This window comes from Tasmannia lanceolata, unplaced genomic scaffold (assembly GCF_043159265.1).
Source record: "Tasmannia lanceolata isolate RefF3 unplaced genomic scaffold, GAP_Taslan_0.1 ptg000019l, whole genome shotgun sequence".
NCBI classification, from domain to species: Eukaryota; Viridiplantae; Streptophyta; class Magnoliopsida; order Canellales; family Winteraceae; genus Tasmannia; species Tasmannia lanceolata.
Genome location: NW_027518696.1, coordinates 9,827,513 through 9,844,453, shown reverse-complemented (window position 1 = coordinate 9,844,453; position 16,941 = coordinate 9,827,513). Strand labels below are relative to the sequence as shown.

The 16,941-nt window shown below is 45.0% G+C and overlaps 1 protein-coding gene across 1 annotated transcript in view; it reads left to right on the top strand.

Moving 5' to 3' along the window:
- LOC143853553 (uncharacterized) overlaps nt 1-16,941 on the top strand; it is a 65,300-nt gene that overhangs the window by 44,439 nt on the left and 3,920 nt on the right. The window contains exons 16-20 of the mRNA XM_077363363.1: nt 2,713-2,790; nt 2,915-3,008; nt 3,326-3,424; nt 13,881-14,098; nt 14,197-14,311. Coding sequence (XP_077219478.1) covers nt 2,713-2,790; nt 2,915-3,008; nt 3,326-3,424; nt 13,881-14,098; nt 14,197-14,311 — 604 coding nt within the window. The remainder of the gene's footprint in view (nt 1-2,712; nt 2,791-2,914; nt 3,009-3,325; nt 3,425-13,880; nt 14,099-14,196; nt 14,312-16,941) is intronic.

Genomic DNA, 16,941 nt, shown 5'->3' with positions numbered 1-16,941 from the left:
TATCCTAGAGATCTATCATTCTCCTTTCAAGAACTAATATTTGGATTTTGGAGTTCATTACTTGTGAGGTAAGGCATCGAATTGCTTGTAGAGTTTCTGAGTACCAATGTTGATATGGTGGCATGAATAGGGGTATAATCATACATGGTTTTAAATTGCCACCGAAACGAAATTAACTGACCGAAATATTTATGTTTTCATCCTCACTGAAACAAAATCTCAATGAATTCATTCCACTTAATTATTTCGAAATTTGACCGAAATGAAAAAATGGAAAGATGTCCGATTTACAACTAGTAAAATTGTTTTTTTCTCAAAACTAAAAAATCCTGCCATAATCTATTGTAAATCGAAAAACCTGGGAAATCAAAGAAACACGTTTTTCCTACGTTTTCATGGATTTTTTTTTCTGAAAAAAAAACCTGTTTTGAAAATCCCGAAAAAAGTTTAAAATTTGTCTCAAAAACTCTTTCTTAGAAACTCTAAAAAGTTTGGATTCCCCCCCCCCCCCCCCCCCCCCCCCCCCATAAAACGTGTTTCTTTGATTTTCAACCTTTGATTTGTTGCATTTCTAGATAAATTGTCATTCGGATGGTGCAAAATAGGATGGTGCAAATAGTGGTGCCGATACCAATTGCAAAGTTGGAAAAACATTTAAGATTTAAAAAAAAAATCTATGTCAACCTTCTTTGCTGAATCAAAGGTGGGCCCACTCTTCATTTTAATGCGAAGTCACGAGAATTTCAAATTTCGAAAACCTATGCATCATACAAGTGGGATGTCAGATCGGCATGGGAGCAATACCAACTCATAAATCTAGGATGATTGGTCATTGTACTTTCTTATATTTCATTACATTGTATTTCTTTATTGACTGTACTGCTCCTGACATGTGCGACAACGCATGTCACTAAGTTTCGAAGTGATTAAGCCATTATGGATGGCTTTCTTGCTTATATTATGATTTTTAAGTTTGTATTTGTGCTCATTCTAGCATTTCCCGAAGTGTCATCTTAAAATCTTATCATTTGCATGTGTTTCCATACGTTTCCGCAATTTTTCAAGATCTTCACTGAAATTTCCAACCGAAACTGAAATGTTTCCATTTCCGTGTTGACTGTAACCTAATTTTAAAACCTTGTAATCAGATACATCATGGACACAACTTACACCATATCCAGCTGTTCTCATAATATTATGGTCTTGATTACTCATATTTATGTTCATATAATGAAGAAAATGCAAAATTTTTTATTATAAGGTAAGGTCCTTGTTATGTTGGATGATTTTATAACCATGAACAATTCTTTAAATTGGGCAACTTTTTACTAAATTTGATTAATAAAATAGGAATATCATGGGTTGTAAAATAAATTTAAAAGAAGAAATGTATAAGAACTCATATATATTGAAGAAAACACTTAATTTTGAACTAAATTTCACTACATTTGAGACATGGTTTTAGAAACAATTGTTAGTGAAAACCATAGTTATCGGAAAATTCGGAAGGAAGGTCGCTTTGGAAGCTAAGTTCTTTCGGCTTCTCAAATTCAGGGGATGATCCACGTGTTTCCTCTTAATTAAGATTACGGTCCTATTTGGGTAATTATTTTTTTCTTAACATAATATTTTCCCCTTTTGATAATGCCGGAGGAGCGTATTTAAAAAAAAGTGCATTTAAACTTAAAAACTCATCTTATTTGATAACTCCAAAGGAGCCTATTTTAAAAAAGAGTGCACATATAATATAAAAAGTCATCTTAATTTTCAAATGAAAATTGTGGATTTTTCAAAAACTTAAAATTAAATCTACATGAATAAAATATATGAAGCTATAAATCCCTAAAACTTGTTATTCTAATCAGTCGCGAAATCTTCTTTACTAATAATCCTTGCGCACATTAACCCTTCCTAAACTAGTATAAGCCTACTTTTACTGTATACTTTCGTTTGCTTCCAATGAGGCTTATAACATGCAACTATAAATCCCTGGAATTTGTAATTCTAACCAGTTGTGAAATCTTTTTTCCTAGTAATCTTTAGCTGCATCAACACTTCCTCCCTATCCTACTGTAACCCTATCCTTTCTATATACTTCTGTTTGCTTCCAATGAGGCTTATTACATTCTTCATGTTGACTGAAAACGTTTCCCACACTTTTCCCCTTTACTGTCTTTAGAGCTCTTGATTTCCTGCATGTTTTTCATCTAAGCCCCTTGCTCTCTGCATCGCTTCTCGCACTCATTTCCAATTCTGGCAACAATGGTGAAAAATTATATATCATACATTTCTTTTTCATTTTTTAAGCAAAATGTGGTTAAGTTTTCTATTATTTTATTTATTTATGTCCTTTCATTTCCCTTGATACACAACACCCTATCAATGTCAATGTCCCATAGTTTGGAAAATCTCAAGTGGTATGATCGATCCCCATATCTGTGTTTGTATCTATATATGTAATTGCACATCATAATTTGTAAAGTATGATTTTGGGAATGTATTAGATTCAATTTTTGTTCAAAATATCATAATTTCTTCAAATATATTGCTTGTTGACCACCATTTCAAAAAAAAAAAAAAAAATTGCTTGTTGACCTCTTATTGTACTCAACTCAACTAAACTCAACTAAGCCTTTGTCCCAAATTAGTTGTTCAAAATATTGCTTGTTGACCTCTTATTGTCTATGTTCTAAAATTATATATGTGCCATAGGGATCTTGTGAATGAAGGCATCTTTGATATCATCACTGATGTATTGCAGAGTCAAGATAAAAGGCTTGTATTGACTGGGTAATTTATTTTTCTTTCAGATTCTTTTGGATTTTGTCTGTACTTTTTATGTTTGATGTTTCCTGCATTGGGACTTTGTCCTTTTATTAGTTCTCAATTTACTTTTCATCTACCGGGAATGCAGGACAGACATCCTTATCGTTTTCCTTAACCAAGATCCAAACCTTCTTAGAACATTTGTCATTCAACAGGAAGACAATTCCCTTCTCGGGATTCTGGTATGCAAGTTGATTAATATGTTACCATGTCTTAATTCGCATGCAGTAATATGCATCCTCAGTGACTGTTTCCAATGCAGCTGTTTTCTTTTCTTTCTTTTTTTCTTTTCACGAACCCACTAATTAATTTGCGCCTTTCTGTTGGCATTTTTTTTCTTTCTCCACACTGCCATACTTTTCATGGTTATTCTTATATCCGTGAGCACTCTTTAACATCCGATCCAAGATGCATTGTCTTTAATAAGTAACATACACTTGTTAGTTGTGAATGTTTTAATAATCAGTGGTTGTATTAAATAGTGGAGTTCCATTTTCAGGTTAAAGGGATGATCACAGACTTCGGGGAGGATATGCATTGCCAGTTTCTTGAAATTATCCTCATTCTGTTGGACTCGTACACATTATCTGGATCACAGGTGCCCCGGAGTATAATTTACTTAATAATTTTCTTTCTCGAGTTGCCAATGTTGTATGCTTGTGCGTGAAAGGATGTTTTTCTTATATGTTTTATTGAATGCATGATGGCTTTGATTGATTGCTCACTAGTTGTGATTTGCTATGGTATATGTCATTCCTTCAAATATCAGAGAAGAAGCAAATAAGATATGCATGGAGATTCATTACCACAATGATATCCTATTTATTACCTGCCTATTAGCGGCTGGATTTGCATCCAGTTACATTATGAAGCCTTTTGAATATGGCCTATGCAACTATTAATTATCTTTCATTATAAACTGAGGCACAACATATCGATCCACAAGTGAGATTTGTCATGCCTGAATACTGAATCAGATCGTTTAGTAGAAGAATGACGGCCATTATTGCATTTTGTCTGAGCCCGGTTTATAATGATTGTAATCCCTAATTTGTTTGTTTGTTTTAAAGGAGATGCTGTCAGCTGCATATTTTCTCTCATTGTGCTGGGATAAAGTATAGCTAGCACTGTAGTCTGTACCATTAGTTACATGGTCACAATTGGGCTCACTTGGTTCCCTTTTACAGGCATAAAGGAGGCTCAAACAGGTCATGGAAGAATAAAGAACCTTCAAGAAGTCTAGAACTGTATAGAATGCCCTTGCTTAAGTCTAGAACTGTACAGAATGCCCTTACTTGGAAGCATGTAGTTATTTGTAGAGATGGTAGGAGTTTCTATATTCTTGTAGAAACTTTGCAAAGACAAGAGTGGTGAGTTCTAATAAGTCTAGAAGTCTCTAGGATGTTCCTTGACCATTGAATAATTGCCATGTGGCATGATCAGGAACATTGAAATAAGAGAAAGCCTATAAATTAGTCAGATCTTCTCATTTGCAGATCACATGTGAACCTCATAACTTGTAGCCATTCCTATTGGAGAGCATACAAGTCCTCCTTTCATTTACTTGTGCATACTTCTTGTGAGAGTATCCTAATTTTCTTGTTCCAATGCTAGATTACTTGGGGTTAGTCTGACTCGGGGCTAATGTGGGAGCATTGCATGACTGCTTCGCCTGTGTGAAACTAAGCATTAGTAGGCTTGTGACACATTTCTTTATTCTTTTCAATAAGCATTAGACACCAAGAATTTTCAAGAAGCCTTTCTAAGTTCAATATAGGCAACTTGGTGGATTTATAGGAAGACACTTGTTACATTTTAAGTTTAGAGAATTTATATGGTGGACGGCTGTGCATGCACATGCAATCCAAAAGAACAGTGGGGTCACATTGGTTGGGTGATCTAAATCGTTCATTTGTTGGGCCCTGATGTAGGTGTGCCCAGAAAATCTTCTCCATAGGATGATCCTAACCCTCCGATCCATGGCGATTTTTATACTGCGACATCCATTTTAAACCTCCACAAATCAAAGGGTTAGGAACATCCTATGGAGAAGATTTTCTGGGCACACCCTATCTACATAAGGACCCAACAAATGAATGGTTCGGATCACTCAAAAAATGTGGGCCCCACTGTTTTTTGGCTGTGCGTGCATGCACGGCCGTCCACCATATAATTTCTCTCAAGGTTAATAATACCTTTGAAACTCGACCCGGACTTGGTAAGGACTAAGGATAGTAGTCAGAATTTACTATATATTTGTTGAGTTTTCTCTAGTCAATGATATTTTTAAACGTTTTTACTTAGATATGCTACATTCTTGAAAGTAATAATGTATATGGGGACTAATAGTTGCACCCACACAATTAACCACATTGACCCTGTTGCTTGTGTTTGCTACAAATTTCACATGCATGAAAAAGAGAATCACACGTATAAAATGCATTGAGATCAAATTTCCCTCTTGTGAGAATAGGTTTTATTAATTTTGGTAGGGATTTGTACACTTCCGGCTCTATTGGCCGTTAATTACATTTCTTGAAGAAAGAAAACACCTCTTATTATCCATCAAGAGGTTCCCTATCCAAATACAACTTCGTAAAGATCTGATATTTATTTAAACAAAATCCTCTCGGACGCGACATGGTATTTTTTACTCTATGATGATTTTGTTTTCCGAGTCATATCTGATGACTTATTTTCGACTCTTTTGTAAAGGGTCTTCTTGGGTAAGAGAAACCTTTGAGTCATCTCGTATGATTTTATTTAGACTCTTTTGTAAGAGAGTTCTCCGAAAGAGGATCTCCCTTGAGTCATTTTATCTTTCTTCCGGATCTCGGAAGAGAGGTCTTCTTTCATCTTTCTCCTGAATCCCGGAAGAGAAAGGTATGAGTTTATTTGGACTCCTTTGTCCTTGATTCATTTCATCTTTCTCCCGGATCTCAGAAGAGAAAGGTCTTCTGCCATCTTTCTCCCGGATCCCGGAAGAGAAAGGTATGATTTTATTTAGACTCTTTTGTAAGAGAGTCGTCCGGAAGAGGAACTCCCTTGAGTCATTTCTATCTTTCTCCCAGATCCCGGAAGAGAAAGGTCTTCTGTTATCCTTCACGAGAACTTTATATCTCAAAATTATAGATAATAAAACCTCCCTCAGATTCGATGATTGAGATCAACTCAAATAATCACACATTCAGATTGTTCCTCTCTGTGATAATAATAAAACCCCATCCTCCATGGGGGCTTTATATTTGAAAATTAATAAAAACAGAAGGGTTCACAATATCCAATGACTAAGATCAAACTATCCAACCATTGGATACATGATCTTGTTTGATCATTGTTAGGTCTAAAATTGGTAACAGGTTATGGTAGGGCCGGAAAGGCTGATCTGGGCCTGAAGGGCTGATCTGGACCTTAAGGACTGATCTGGACCTGAAGGGCTGATCTGGGCCTGAAGGACTGATCTGGACCTGAAGGACTCATCTGGGCCTGAAGGGCTGATCTGGACCTGAAGGGCTGATCTGGACCTGAAGGACTCATCTGGGCCTGAAGGACTCATCTGGACCTGAAGGACTCATCTGGGCCTGAAGGACTCATCTGGACCTGAAGGACTGATCTGGACCTGAAGGACTGATCTGGGCCTGAAGGGCTCATCTGGACCTGAAGGACTCATCTGGACCTGAAGGACTCATCTGGGCCTGAAGGACTCATCTGGGCCTGAAGGGCTCATCTGGACCTGAAGGACTGATCTGGACCTGAAGGACTGATCTGGGCCTGAAGGGCTGATCTGGACCTGAAGGACTCATCTGGGCCTGAAGGACTCATCTGGACCTGAAGGACTCATCTGGACCTGAAGGACTCATCTGGACCTGAAGGACTCATCTGGACCTGAAGGACTGATCTGGGCCTGAAGGGCTCATCTGGACCTGAAGGACTCATCTGGGCCTGAAGGACTCATCTGGACCTGAAGGACTCATCTGGACCTGAAGGGCTGATCTGTGCCTGAAGGACTCATCTGGACCTGAAGGACTCATCTGGGCCTGAAGGACTCATCTGGGCCTGAAGGACTCATCTGGACCTGAAGGACTCATCTGGACCTGAAGGGCTCATCTGTGCCTGAAGGGCTGATCTGTGCCTGAAGGACTCATCTGGGCCTGAAGGACTCATCTGGACCTGAAGGACTCATCTGGACCTGAAGGACTGATCTGGACCTGAAGGACTGATCTGGGCCTGAAGGACTCATCTGGACCTGAAGGACTCATCTGGACCTGAAGGACTCATCTGGACCTGAAGGACTCATCTGGACCTGAAGGACTCATCTGGACCTGAAGGACTCATCTGGACCTGAAGGACTGATCTGGGCCTGAAGGGCTGATCTGGACCTGAAGGACTCATCTGGACCTGAAGGACTGATCTGGGCCTGAAGGACTCATCTGGACCTGAAGGACTGATCTGGGCCTGAAGGACTCATCTGGACCTGAAGGACTCATCTGGACCTGAAGGACTGATCTGGGCCTGAAGGGCTCATCTGGACCTGAAGGACTCATCTGGACCTGAAGGACTCATCTGGACCTGAAGGACTCATCTGGACCTGAAGGGCTCATCTGTGCCTGAAGGGCTGATGGAGTCCTGCGCTGTTAGGGCCTGACAAGAAGACAAAGGGTCAGAAGACCAGCCCGGAGTGGTGCTCCGGACGGGCGCTTCGACACTCAAGTCAGTATGAGCAGGAGTGCAGAGCAATTCCGAACTGAGGAGCTTAGGATCTTGGATTTCAGATCTTAGCCCCCTCACCTTAGCACAACTGAAGGCTATTTATAGTGATTCTGAGCCACCTGTCTAGGACAGGTGGTAATTCTGAGCCACCTGTCCAAGACAGGTGGTGGGCTCTGTATGGACCAGGTCTCATACCTAAGAAGGGCAGGTGGAAGTCCCTGATTGGTCCAGGTGCCACACCTAGTGGGGACAGGTGTTGGCCTTCCAACGGTCCTTGTGAGGGCCACGTGCCAGCAGCCAATTGGATGCTGAGTTCGGACCCCTCAGAGCTGAGTTCGGACCCCTCAGTGCTGAGTCCGGATTCCCTCAGTGGTGAGTCAGGATTCCCTCAGTGCTGAGTCCGGACCCCATCAGTTGCCCCCTGGTTCTTCGAGCCATGAGAGTGGCTGGGAGAAGCAAAGAGAGGGTTAAAAACAGCATCTGGCCGGCCTTAAGGCCTCTGGGCAGCTCAGGCCGGCCTCAGACTGGGCCTGAAGAAACTGGGCCGGACAGGGGGCCTCCGGGCGCTCTGGTCTGGCCTTGAAGTTTGGCCTGAAGGAGCACGGCCGGATAGGAGCCTCTGAGCTATCCAGTACGGCCAAATTTTGGAACAGAAGTCTGGCCGGCCAAGCCCTTCTGGGCGGCCTGAAAGGGCAGAAACTGCGCTGGAGGTCTGTCCGTCTAAGCCTTCTGGGCGGCTCGGCCGGGCCGAATTTACACTGGAGGTCTGTCCGTCGAAGCCTTCTGGGCGGCTCGGCCGGACAGAATTTGCACTGGAGCTCTGGCCGGCCGAGTCCTTCTGGGCGGCTCGGCCGGGCAGGTCTTTGTCTTCTAGCGAACGCGTCATATCCTGTCCGGGTAAGCCTTCTGGGTGGCTCGGCCGGGCAGGTCTTTTGTCTTCTAGCGAATGCGCCATATCCTGTCCGGACAGCCGGACAGGTCTTTTGTCTTTTAGCGCTTTTGTCGTCTAGCGAATGCGCCATATCCTGTCCGGACAGCCGGACAGGTCTTTTGTCTTCTTCAGATGACCAGATTTTCTGGTCGGCCTGAGATGACCTCATTTTCTGGTCGGCCCGAGCCCTTCTGGGCGGCTCGGCCGGGCAGACTTTTGGCATCTTCTTCAGATGACCAGATTTTCTGGTCGGCCTGAGATGACCTAATTCTCTGGTCGGCCCGAGCCCTTCTGGGCGGCTCGGCCGGGCAGAATTTTGTCTTCTTCACCGAACGCGTCATATCCTGTCCGGCTAAGCCTTCTGGGCGGCTCGGCCGGGCAGGTCTTTTGTCTTCTAGCGCTTGCGCCATATCCTGTCTGGACAGCCGGACAGGACTTTTGGCGTCTTCTTCAGATGACCAGATTTTCTGGTCGGCCTGAGATGGCCTCATTTTCTGGTCGGCCCGAGCCCTTCTGGGCGGCTCGGCCGGGCAGAATATTGTCTTCTTCAGCGAACCCGTCATATCCTGTCCGGCTAAGCCTTCTGGGCGGCTCGGCCGGGCAGGTCTTTTGTCTTCTAGCGAATGCGCCATATCCTTTCCGGACAGCCGGACAGGTCTTTTGTCTTCTTCAGGTGACCAGATTTTCTGGTCGGCCTGAGATGACCTCATTTTCTGGTCGGCCCGAGCCCTTCTGAGCGGCTCGGCCGGGCAGACTTTTGGCGTCTTCTTCAGATGACCAGATTTTCTGGTCGGCCTGAGATGGCCTCATTTTTTGGTCGGCCCGAGCCCTTCTGGGCGGCTCGGCCGGGCAGAATTTTTGTCTTCTTCAGATGACCAGATTTTCTGGTCGGCTTGATCTGGTCGGCCCGAGCCCTTCTGGGCGGCTCGGCCGGGCATAATTTTGTCTTCAGATGACCAGATTTTCTGGTCGGCCTGAGATGACCTAATTTTCTGGTCGGCCCGAGCCCTTCTGGGCGGCTCGGCCGGGCAGAATATTGTCTTCTTCAGCGAACGCGTCATATCCTGTCCGGCTAAGCCTTCTGGGCGGCTCAGCCGGGCAGGTCTTTTGTCTTCTAGCGAATGCGCCATATCCTGTCCGGACAGCCGGACAGGTCTTTTGTCTTCTAGCGCTTGCGCCATATCCTGTCCGGACAGCCGGACAGGTCTTTTGTCTTCTTCAGATGACCAGATTTTCTGGTCGGCCTGAGATGACCTCATTTTCTGGTCGGCCCGAGCCCTTCTGAGCGGCTCGGCCGGGCAGACTTTTGGCGTCTTCTTCAGATGACCAGATTTTCTGGTCGGCCTGAGATGGCCTCATTTTCTGGTCGGCCCGAGCCCTTCTGGGCGGCTCGGCCGGGCAGAATTTTGTCTTCTTAAGATGACCAGATTTTCTGGTCGGCCTGAGATGACCTAATTTTCTGGTCGGCCCGAGCCCTTCTGGGCGGCTCGGCCGGGCAGAATTTTGTCTTCTTCAGCGAACGCGTCATATCCTGTCCGGCTAAGCCTTCTGGGCGGCTCAGCCGGGCAGGTCTTTTGTCTTCTAGCGAATGCGCCATATCCTGTCCGGACAGCCGGACAGGTCTTTTGTCTTCTAGCGCTTGCGCCATATCCTGTCCGGACAGCCGGACAGGTCTTTTGTCTTCTAGCGCTTGCGCCATATCCTGTCCGGACAGCCGGACAGGTCTTTTGTCTTCTTCAGATGACCAGATTTTCTGGTCGGCCTGAGATGACCTCATTTTCTGGTCGGCCCGAGCCCTTCTGAGCGGCTCGGCCGGGCAGACTTTTGGCGTCTTCTTCAGATGACCAGATTTTCTGGTCGGCCTGAGATGGTCTCATTTTCTGGTCGGCCCGAGATGACCTCATTTTCTGGTCGGCCTGAGATGACCTCATTTCTCTGGTCGGCCTGAGATGACCTCATTTTCTGGTCCGCCTGAGATGACCTCATTTTCTGGTCGGCCTGAGGTGATCTCCACTGCTGGCGTCCTCGGCTGGAACTGATCTCCAAGCCACCGGGATGAGCCGGAGTGAGCCATTGCTGCTTCAAGGTGGTCTTCACTGCTGGCGTCCTCGGCTGGAACTGATCTCCAAGCCACCAGGATGAGCCGGAGTGAGCCATCGCTGCTTCAAGGTGGTCTTCACTGCTGGCGTCCTCGGCTGGAACTGATCTCCAAGCCACCAGGATGAGCCGGAGTGAGCCACTGCTGGGCTTCTAAGTCTGCAACCACCTAGCTGTGAGCTAAGTATGCAAACACTTAGAGTCTTCGAAGGTGGTATTCACTGCTGGCGTCCTCGGCTGGAACTGATTTCCAAGCCAACAGGATGAGCCGCAGTGCACCACTGCGGGGCTTCTAAGTCTGCAAGCACCGAGCTGAGAGCTAAGTATGCAAACACTTAGAGTCTTCGAAGGTGGTATTCACTGCTGGCGTCCTCGGCTGGAACTGATCTCCAAGCCACTAGGATAAGCGATCTCCAAGCCACCAGGATGAGCCGGAGTGAGCCACTGCTGCTTCAAGGTGGTCTTCACTGCTGGCGTCCTCGGCTGGAACTGATCTCCAAGCCACCAGGATGAGCCGGAGTGAGCCATCGCTGCTTCAAGGTGGTCTTCACTGCTGGCGTCCTCGGCTGGAACTGATCTCCAAGCCACCAGGATGAGCCGGAGTGAGCCACTGCTGGGCTTCTAAGTCTGCAACCACCTAGCTGTGAGCTAAGTATGCAAACACTTAGAGTCTTCGAAGGTGGTATTCACTGCTGGCGTCCTCGGCTGGAACTGATTTCCAAGCCAACAGGATGAGCCGCAGTGCACCACTGCGGGGCTTCTAAGTCTGCAAGCACCGAGTTGAGAGCTAAGTATGCAAACACTTAGAGTCTTCGAAGGTGGTATTCACTGCTGGCGTCCTCGGTTGGAACTGATCTCCAAGCCACTAGGATGAGCCGGAGTGGGCCACACTACTGGCGTCCTCGACTGGAACTGATCTCCGAGCCACTAGGATGAGCCGGAGTGGGCCACACTACTGGCGTCCTCGACTGGAACTGATCTCCAAGCCACTAGGATGAGCCGGAGTGGGCCACACTACTGGCGTCCTCGACTGGAACTGATATTCACTGCTGGCGTCCTCGGCTGGAACTGATCTCCAAGCCACTAGGATGAGCCGGAGTGCACCACCGCTGAGTCTGCGCTTCAAACAAGTTCTACGGAGTGAACCTCTGCACCGCTGCTGAGGTCTAAGTCTGCAAGCACTACAAACACTTAGACTCAGGACGCACATGCCTGTCCCGGAGGCTGTTGTCTCGTCTTGTGAAATGACGAGTCTGATTCCGGTCCGAGGGCGTGTGTTCTCGGCGCCAATCCGTCCTACCATTTTTGTCTGAGTGAGATTTCGAACAGCTTTTTGTTGCGGGGTCCCACGGATGGCGCCAAATCTGTTAGGTCTAAAATTGGTAACAGGTTATGGTAGGGCCGGAAAGGCTGATCTGGGCCTGAAGGGCTGATCTGGACCTTAAGGACTGATCTGGACCTGAAGGGCTGATCTGGGCCTGAAGGACTGATCTGGACCTGAAGGACTCATCTGGGCCTGAAGGGCTGATCTGGACCTGAAGGACTCATCTGGGCGTGAAGGACTCATCTGGACCTGAAGGACTCATCTGGACCTGAAGGGCTCATCTGGACCTGAAGGGTTGATCTGTGCCTGAAGGACTCATCTGGACCTGAAGGACTCATCTGGACCTGAAGGACTCATCTGGACCTGAAGGGCTCATCTGGACCTGAAGGGCTGATCTGTGCCTGAAGGACTCATCTGGACCTGAAGGACTCATCTGGGCCTGAAGGACTCATCTGGACCTGAAGGACTCATCTGGACCTGAAGGACTGATCTGGACCTGAAGGACTCATCTGGGCCTGAAGGACTCATCTGGACCTGAAGGACTCATCTGGACCTGAAGGACTCATCTGGACCTGAAGGACTGATCTGGACCTGAAGGACTGATCTGGGCCTGAAGGGCTCATCTGGACCTGAAGGACTCATCTGGACCTGAAGGACTCATCTGGGCCTGAAGGACTCATCTGGACCTGAAGGACTCATCTGGACCTGAAGGACTCATCTGGACCTGAAGGACTCATCTGGGCCTGAAGGACTCATCTGGACCTGAAGGACTGATCTGGGCCTGAAGGGCTCATCTGGACCTGAAGGACTCATCTGGACCTGAAGTACTCATCTGGGCCTGAAGGACTCATCTGGACCTGAAGGGCTCATCTGTGCCTGAAGGGCTGATGGAGTCCTGCGCTGTTAGGGCCTGACAAGAAGACAAAGGGTCAGAAGACCAGCCCGGAGTGGTGCTCCGGACGGGCGCTTCGACACTCAAGTCAGTATGAGCAGGAGTGCAGAGCAATTCCGAACTGAGGAGCTTAGGATCTTGGATTTCAGATCTTAGCCCCCTCACCTTAGCACAAGTGAAGGCTATTTATAGTGATTCTGAGCCACCTGTCTAGGACAGGTGGTAATTCTGAGCCACCTGTCCAAGACAGGTGGTGGGCTCTGTATGGACCAGGTCTCATACCTAAGAAGGGCAGGTGGAAGTCCCTGATTGGTCCAGGTGCCACACCTAGTGGGGACAGGTGTTGGCCTTCCAACGGTCCTTGTGAGGGCCACGTGCCAGCAGCCAATTGGATGCTGAGTTCGGACCCCTCAGAGCTGAGTTCGGACCCCTCAGTGCTGAGTCCGGATTCCCTCAGTGGTGAGTCAGGATCCCCTCAGTGCTGAGTCCGGACCCCATCAATCATATTACTCCAACTATTACCGTTTAAAAAAAAAAAAAATACTCCAACTAATGCTCTTAGTAAAATGTTTGATTAAAATCAGCACTTTATCTTTGAAAACCTCGAGTAAGGGAAGTCTAGAATTCAATAAAGAAATATGAATAGCGAAGATTTTGCCTTGAGAAGATGATGAAGGATAGAAGTTTCCAGGGCATCGCACCTAGGTATCCTAATGTATCACACCTTACGTTGATTGAGACATCAGACCAGGATTAATTGGAGAATCACTCGTCCAAGGCTTGCACGGAACAAAGAGATTTTTTATTCATAATCTCGCAACATTCGTTGTTTTGAAATGCACTAGGGCTATCTAGGGCTACATATATGAGAATAGGAAAGAGAACTAGAAAGTTCTCAATCCCTAATTAAAGTTAATTCATCGTTCATCTCTATTTGGGTATTTTTTCGTGCTCTGAATTGTTGGAAAAAATCTTATTGCTGAATTTGGCATGTAATAATATTTCCAGTTTCAGTCTTCAGAATGCTATATTGCCATTATAGTTTTCTCTATATCTAGTATATGCAACAGGGCATGTAATCAACTTTGTATTGTTTGCAGAGAGAGATAATTATAGAGATTTTCTATGAAAAGCATTTGGATCAGTTAGTAGATGTTTTAACAATATCATGCCCTCCAAAAGCCTTCGCTCGAACAATTGGTAAATCAGTTGGCTCTAGTGGAACAGTTGAAAGTCAGGCCGTCACGAAGCCTGAAATTTTGTCAAACATCTGTGAACTTTTGCGCTTTTGTGTTCTTCACCATCCTTACAGGATAAAGTAAGCTTCCGTTTTGGGATGTCTAGTTGATAATTTTCTGATGTATTTGACTTCTTATGCTGTTGATTCCATAACATGATTTATATATTTTTCTGTAGGTGCAACTTTCTTCTCAATAATATCATAGAGAAAGTTCTGTTTCTAACTCGCAGAAGGGAAAAATATCTGGTGGTTGCTGCTGTTCGCTTCCTCCGCACTATTATTTCCCGCAACGTGAGTAGTTATGTTTCTATCCTTTAGGCGGAGTGAATATGTTGTTGAAATAATAGATCATATTGTTGTTGTGGATCGTGGTTTCTTCACTGTTGTGTGCAAACTGAGGTGTAAATTTATTTTTTTCTGGCAAGAGGCCCAGCTGGGACTTCAAATCCTTTTCCTTCTTTGGAGAGGGCCGCTGCCTCCCTTTTTCGAGGTTTTCTTCTTTCTTGAAAGGAAGGGACCACATCGATCTATCTCCAAGTCTTTGTTTGCTCCCCTTCCATCCCGGGGAAGGAAGGGGACTTCAAATCGTTTTCCTTCTTTGGTCTATCATAGGGTACCTTAACTGTTTCTCCAATACCATTCTGTGTTTTGGATCTCATGAGGGATGAGTATCTCACTTCAGATCACAAAAGGTGATCTTGGTTTGTGGAACTTGGGATTGTTTGGGGAGTGGCAGCGAGAGCCATTCGATATTAGGCAATAGGTTCTGGAAAATCAAAAGGAGAATGGTGCTAGAAAATCATTCCTCTAGTTATGTGGAAAACTCCTGGACCAATCAGGACCTTCCCCCTGGAGGCTGAATAGGCTTCTCCTTGCATCCGCCTTCTTGACCTATCAACATAACAGGCAATAGTTTTTCCATGATTTCAGCTTGGGTCTTGATTATGTCGTAAGGATACTGTGTCATCTTGATAAAAAATTTTGAAAGTTGTGTGAGTTACCCTGGGTCCTCTCTGTTGTGGTGCCTCTTGGCGGGTTGAGTTTCTTGTCTTTGACAAATTTACTTGATCCAAGGAAAAAGAACTCTTGGGAAATCTAGAAGTTTCTTGTTCAAGATTTGCCACAAAGGGCATTCTAGCCTTCATTTCCTCGCAAAAACAATCTCTGTATGAGTTTATGAATAAACCATAATCATTTATCTCTACTTTGCATTCCTCAGGCAATGGTTGTTTTGCCTAGGCCTTTCGCCTATCAAATGAGAAGTTTCGATAATGTTTTGCCTTCAAAGTTCAAACGAGATAGTTGCTCAAAAAGCATTTTAACATTGTGGATATTGGTTTAACATGCTGCCATAACTACCATTTATTAGTTTGGTTCCTATCATTTATTTGGGCAGTTTCCTAGTTAGAAAGTCTTTTATTCCGTGATAAATTTTATTTGAAATTTTCCAGTAGAGATTATTTGGTTTTTTTTGTGAATATTTTTCTGAATCGCATCAGTGCAAATCAATGGACTCGGAAGTTGTTGTTTTGCATCAATGACATGCATCTAACAGTTTTGCCAATGTATCTCGATTCCATCTTCCTTGTGTTTCCTTTACCCAACAACTGTTTTGTCAACTCTGCCTCACCATTGGTAGCATGTCCTGATGTCAGCGTTCGTACAAGGCCTCTCTCTAAGTCTCCAATATCCTCATTTATCGTGGTCAGTGCCACTCGTATGGTTATCAAGTTATCATTCTCTGTGAAGCTTGGACAATTTTTTTGTGACCATTTGGCTTCATCAGCTTCGTATGCTCTCCCTGGGCCCAATTATACCCATGCATGCCATGTTTCTTTCATTTGAATCAGCATCGCTTCTGTTGCTTGAGCACATTTCCTTCAAGCATTGGTTTTACCTTTGCCTTATATTGTTCTTCTATTAGTCTTCCACTATCTAACTTTTACAGGAAGGCATTGTTTAAAATCTCAGGCTTGGATTAGTGTTTCAAAACGCAGATGCAGGTCAAAACGTGGTTGAAGAAAATACTAGTCAACTCGGCACGACCCGGTCGAGTACTCGGTTGACACGGCTGAGTACTCAGTTGACGCGGTCATAACTCGGGAGAGTCAAAGGAACTTTTATCGACTCTGTAGGGCAAAAGGCAGAACACGGCCAAGGGAAAAGGGAGTCGACTTGGGGAGTCCACGATGGCGTGTGGAGTTTTAAAACTGTTTGGATGCGGTGTTTAAAAACGTGGACGCAGTGCGGAATGCGGCTGAAGAAAATCCTAGTCGACGCGGCCGAGTGCTCGATTGACACTCCTAAGTACTCGGTTGATGCGGTCAAAATTCGGGAGAGTCAAAAGGAGTTTTTATTGACTCTGTAGGGCAAAACGCGGAACATGGCGGCGAAGTGTGGAATGCGGCCAAGGTAAACGGGAGTCGACTCGGGGGAGTCCATGATGATGCGGAGTTCTAAACCTATGCTTGGATGAGTTCATGCCCAAGATAAAAATGTGTTGAATCAGATGGGTTGGCTAATGCAAGCAACTTTTCATTTGACTCGGGTGAGTCAAATAAGTTTTTGATTGACTTAGTAGGTAAAATCGAGTTGACTCAGTCAATTTTTCGTTAACTCGGGCAAGTCGCAGGAGTTTTTGATTGACTTGGTAGTGCAAAACTTGGACTTAGGCGAGAACTCTGCCAAGGTAAATCCGATTCGACTCAGTCAATTTTAACTTGGCTCACAAAGAGTTGACTTGGGCGAGTCAATCATTGACTCTGGGAGTTTTTGAAAGTGTATAAACATACATGTCAATGTTTTGGCTAAATAATTCTTCTATCGAGAAAACAGAAGAGAATTAAAATACATTAGGTGGCAAGTTTTCACAATACATAAATGTCTGACCTCATTGAATTTTCACGTAGTATAATTTACTG